Source organism: Elephantulus edwardii, unplaced genomic scaffold (genome assembly GCF_000299155.1).
Source record: "Elephantulus edwardii isolate Elephantulus edwardi_28Jun2011 unplaced genomic scaffold, EleEdw1.0 scaffold00184, whole genome shotgun sequence".
In the NCBI taxonomy this organism is placed as follows: Eukaryota; Metazoa; Chordata; class Mammalia; order Macroscelidea; family Macroscelididae; genus Elephantulus; species Elephantulus edwardii.
Window position 1 is genome coordinate 1,051,608 of NW_006399934.1, and position 5,357 is coordinate 1,056,964.

At 41.1% G+C, this 5,357-nt stretch overlaps 1 protein-coding gene across 1 annotated transcript in view; it reads right to left on the reverse strand.

The window, feature by feature from the left end:
* Positions 1-5,357, reverse strand: part of LOC102856383 (butyrophilin-like protein 1-like) — a 66,167-nt gene that overhangs the window by 48,235 nt on the left and 12,575 nt on the right. The window contains exons 3-5 of the mRNA XM_006896254.1: positions 4,554-4,838; positions 4,248-4,448; positions 1,446-1,472 (exon numbers count right to left, since the gene is read on the reverse strand). Coding sequence (XP_006896316.1) covers positions 1,446-1,472; positions 4,248-4,448; positions 4,554-4,838 — 513 coding nt within the window. The remainder of the gene's footprint in view (positions 1-1,445; positions 1,473-4,247; positions 4,449-4,553; positions 4,839-5,357) is intronic.

Sequence of the window (5,357 nt, forward strand, 5' to 3'; positions counted from 1 at the left end):
GTGTCAGAGACAGTGTGATTGGCACAGGACAGAGCAGAATTTAGGGCTGTTGTACATAGGGTCGCTATGAGTCGCAAGCGACTTGACAGCATGTAACAACAACAACAACAATTCTAAAGTCACTATTTCTTCAGCAACCAAGAAAGTTTAAATGAAGAAATTCAAATTGGGAAGGGAGTTGGATCATGACGAAGCAGAGAGAAGATCAATATTAACTAAACCAGGAAGAAAGGAAAAGAAAAGCTTGTATCAAAAAGATTAGATTTTCAGGGCCAGAGAGACCTGAACTAAAGATGCCCTGAAGAAAATCTAATTCCTTAGCAGGCAAATTCAGAGTCTGAAATCTTCTTAAGACTAGAAATGTTATATCTACAGTCATTAAAATGCTCCTATCCCTTCTGAAAACAACTTTACATCATCACTGATAGAATTATCTTGAAATATCCAGAAAATACATTTTTTTAGAAATTATACCTAATCCCAATAGTTGTTCGTTGTCCGTTGTCAAGAAAGAACCCCAACAAGAGAGAGATGCGTATATCCAGGAGTTGCTACAGTCTTAAAACATGGGCTTTGGGTGCAACCATTGTGGAAGGCAGTGTGGCGCTTTCTCAAAAAATTGCAAATAGAGATACCTTTTAACCCAGCAATCCCATTACTGGGAATATACCCCAGGGAGACCATGTCTGCCATCCAAGCAGATATATGCACACCCATGTTTATTGCAGCTTTGTTTACAATAGCAAAGAGTTGGAAGCAGCCTAAGGGCCCATCAACAAACGAATGGATAGAGAAGCTGTGGTACATCCACACAATGGAATACTATGCAGCATTGAAAAACAAGGAACTCATGCAATATTATTCAAAGTGGGTGACCCTGGAGGACATTATGCTGAGTGAAATATCTCAGTCACAAAGGGACAAATGCTGCATGGTGCCACTGTTGTAGAATGGGTCTGACAACAGGGTGGGGGTATGAGAGAAATATCTTGATAAATGATGTATATTGTATTGAAACAGATGAGGGAAAGAACAGATTAGAAGTGGTTTATGATTGAGTATTATGGTTAGCACAGGAATCCAGAATTAAGGTTGCATAGAGAAGTGTACTCGGGGTGGGGGGTGGGGGAAGGGACGTGGGAATTGTATATTAATGAAGGAATTTTTTTTCCCCTTTTTTCTCTCTTCGGAGGGGGAAGCAAGCTGGTGGGGAGGGGTGGGAAGGAAGAAAATTGCGGCAATGAATGAATGGAAATCCAAAACCTCTGTAAAAAAAATTAAAAATAAAAAATTATTTAAAAAAAAAACATGGGCTTTGAAGAGACAGAGGATAGGAATATTAGTTCTATCCCCAACTGAGACTCTCTGAAAGAGGAAGAACCAGGTGAGACAGACACCTCTAGAATTAAGAGGGGCAAGGTCACAGAAGTGTTACAGTCACTTACCTGCATACAGCTGCGCCTTTCTCCAGGCTGAAAGAGAGCATACCCTTAGTGAGATTGAAGCCAAAATCAGTTTAAATCAACTGGTCACCAATCTCTCTCTGTTCTATGGAAGTACCTATTCAAGCAAGATAGATCCTGGAAAAGAGATGAACATATACAGCGTGCAAAGATGGTGAAGAAGTGTGGGGCTTCCCATGACCACCAGTGAGGAAGCTAAGATTAGTGTTCAAGTTCCACACTGTCCTGCTCCAACTGTGGTACTCTGGGCAAGTCATGTGCATTTTCTGTGCTTCAATAATCTTAAAAATTCCAGTTTGGGCTGAATTCCACTAAAATTTAAAACATGCATGTGATGGTATTTCAGGGAATGAAATATAAATCCTCCTATTGTTGTCATGTGCCTGTCAAGGTGGAATTGATTCATAGTCGGCCCTCCAGCAGGTTTTCAGAGGCAGGAGATTGTCTGTTTTCCTATGAAGGAGGATTCACACCACCTGCCTTTGGGTTGGCATTGTAATTCCTATCTATTAGGCCACCAGATATCCCTAAATTATTAATTATGGATGATGATGTTGTTGTTGTTGCTGCGTTCTGTTGAATCAGAATCAGTTTTCAGAGGCAATAAACAGCATGGGAAGAGATTCGCCATCTTTATTCTAAAGAACAGCTCATGGATTTGAACCACATGCCTTTGGATTGACAGTGTAGTTCCTTACCACTAGACTACCAGAGCTCCCTAAATTATTCTATAGTTTTAAGAAATCATTGTTTTAACTTATCTGTTTCTGACAAATATATATCTGGAAAATTAAGAAAAAAGGGAAATAAAGAAAGTTAAAGATATAAGGCTGGCTCCAGGGGAAAAAGACCAGTTTGTGGGTTGTTTTCTTGGGAGGTAGAGGGTTTCTAGAAATAAAAACATTTCGATTCTGGTGAACTCTCAGTTCTCATGTTTCTCCTATTGTCCCCTCTTCCCAATCACTTTCCCAACAGCACTTTCAGGAGCTACAGAGTACTATAACTTCCAGAGAGGAAGCTTAGCAAGAGGTCCAGAAGTCACTCATCTAAGACCACGTTGATTTTTATGGTTAAATAAGTTAAATACCTAAGCATCTTTCTTTTAACTTGCAGGTACCGAATGATAGCTGGAAGCACTAAAGACTAGAAATCATGCACTAAGGTACCTAGCCCAGGTGTGGCTGGATTGAGACGACCCAGGATACCTGAAACATTCCAGGAGTCACTGAACACAGGTTTCCAGCACTGACCAGGAAGTAGATACCCAGACATTAACAAACCATGGGAGAAGGACTCTTTCCTTCCACCTTCCACTTTACACCCAGGGACTAGGGTCTTAATGTCTATGCCAGAGAGTTACAAGGAGAGGGAGAAACTTGAGCATAGCTAGGGTAGGAGATTCAGTGACAGCTAGTGAATCCACTCACCAGCCTGGTAAACTTTCTTCCTCCAATCTGAAAGGGAACATACAGGAAATGAGGTGAGCTAGTAAGCAAAACATCCACTTAGATTATCTACTGTAAATATATCCACATATATAGCAGAGTTAACAGGGGGCAATGTTTTCTAAGTTTCTTAATCATAACTGAAAACCTCAAGCAAACGATTTACTGGTTCTGTAGACTTTAGACCACAGTGTTGGGACCAAGATTATGCTTAACTATGCTTGGTGAGAGCTCTAAAAGAGATCACAGTAAAAGTTCCTACATGAAATGAAGTGAAGAAAGGTGGAAAGGTGGAAGAAAAGAAAAAAATATTAAAAATCAGGCCAAATAGCCCTACTGGTGGAATTCCCAAACAGTGGCAGTTAGTCATTCTTCATCTATGAAACAAAACTTACCCCACAACTCTCCTTTCTATATAAGGTGACCAGTAACATCAGGGAGGAGCTTGTTAGGGCTGTTCTTCATCCCTTTGACAGAATAGTCACAGAAATGATCAAAGCACAGCAAGCAGCAGCTGTAACTCTGCTTATCTCTGGTAGGGCTGTAAAACTATTCCTCCTCCCTTTCCCAAGAATAACTATCTACAACTCCAGAACTGCTTCCTTATCATGTAACAAGCAACTGCCTGCATAATGCCCCTCCACAATTTCTTCGTAATACAATATAAGACTGCACTCTAATTTTAAGTTGTTGCTTAACTCCACTTCAGCCCAGCAGTTTCTCCTCAATAAACTTTCTTTCCTCGCCTGAACTGGGTTCTGTCGTTCCTCAGTGACCTTACAATGCCCACTCCAATATAGGGTTAAGAGAACCACCTTTGCTCAGGGATAAAATCCAAGAAGCAGAAAGGAGTAAGGTAGAAGAATTAACAGAAATGAGAATTACAAGAGATGAGTGGGCAAAATATAATATCTAACATCGTAATTCATGTTACAAAACAAAATGTGTCTTGGTGGTTGAATGAGAAACCAATTGTTTGTTTGTAGAATTTCAATCAAATCATAATTATTTTTTTTTAGAAAAAAAAAAGTCCAGGAGAAAGAGGTAAACTTACCAAGCTGTATCTGCAGTTCATCTGAAAGGGATAGGAAAAAGATATGAACTAAGATCCCTAAGGAAAGGAAAGACTATGTGCCTAGAGAACTCACAAAGGAGCTCTCTCTGTCCTCTGGGGAAATGTATCATTACAGACTAATTAGAGCCACCCACGATCCTATCTGTGCCATCTAGATCCCCAGAGCCTCCTGCTCTGGGAAGGACTCCTGGATCTTCCTAGAGGCCACAGCAGCCAGATAGGGCCCTGTTGTAAGCTTTTCTTCCTGCACCAGTTCTGCCTTACCTTTGGCTTTCAGTGCTTCATCCTTTAACTGCATGTCCTCCTTCTTAGACTGCTCAAAATTCTTGCATTCCTTTAGCTCCTTCAACTTTGCTGAATGTTCTCTTATGATAAAATAGATAGTGCCTAAGATGAGAAGTCCCAGCATGCTCATGCTCACAACAAAAGCTATTTTCCAGGGAGAGGTCTGTGGAAAAAAGGGCTCTGAGGCCCAGTCAATGATTACATCAGGGTACATCTTTTGCTGGACATGACCAAGGTACTTCATTTCCCTCTATCAGTCCCTGCTGAGATCAGAAACATGCTTACCTGGAATGAAAATGCTGTTTGCCTTCTCTTGTTCCAAGATGGGGTTGAAGACAGAGCAAGTCACATTCCCCACAATGCTATCCCTCACCACTAATGAGGTCTCTATGTGAAATAGTCCTTCACTGTCTTGGGCTTGAACTTCTGAGAAAACCAGGAACTTCTTCTCTCCACTAAGAGCACTCCACTGAACCTGGGGCTTCGGAAACCACCCGGAGGTCACGCACACAACTCGGACTCCATCTTCTTCTGGCCCTTGGATTCGTACTGCAGGAGTAGAGCCCATACCTGTGAGATAGAAAGTGTGAATCCATGGTGTTCACCTTGTCCCTAGTTCTTACCTGAGATCCAAGCAATGTGACCTGTAGGAAACATTATGTTTGTGTTCTGTGCAAAAGCCATCCTCTAGTGGCCAAGATTCCACCATACAAAACCAAGGAAGGAGAATATGTCTTCTTGGGAAGTGAGGGTGGGGGCTGTAAAACTGAGGAAGGAAGGCTAGTGGCACTGTGGTTAAGGCATGCAGTTGCTGACCAGGAGGTTGTAATTCGAACATACCAATCACACCAAAGGAGAAAATCAGGTGTACAAAGATTGATGCCTTGGAAACCCTATCCAGCAGTATTATTCTGTCTTAAACAGCAAATCTACAACAATGAATGAATGGAAATCCAAAGCCTCTGTAAATTTTCACTGAAATTAATAACAAATTTAAATTTTAAAAAAAAAGAATTCAGTTAGAGTAAGGATGGCAATGGAACCACCTTACCTCTGTAACTTGATTTGTGCCACTATTAGAACCTCTAC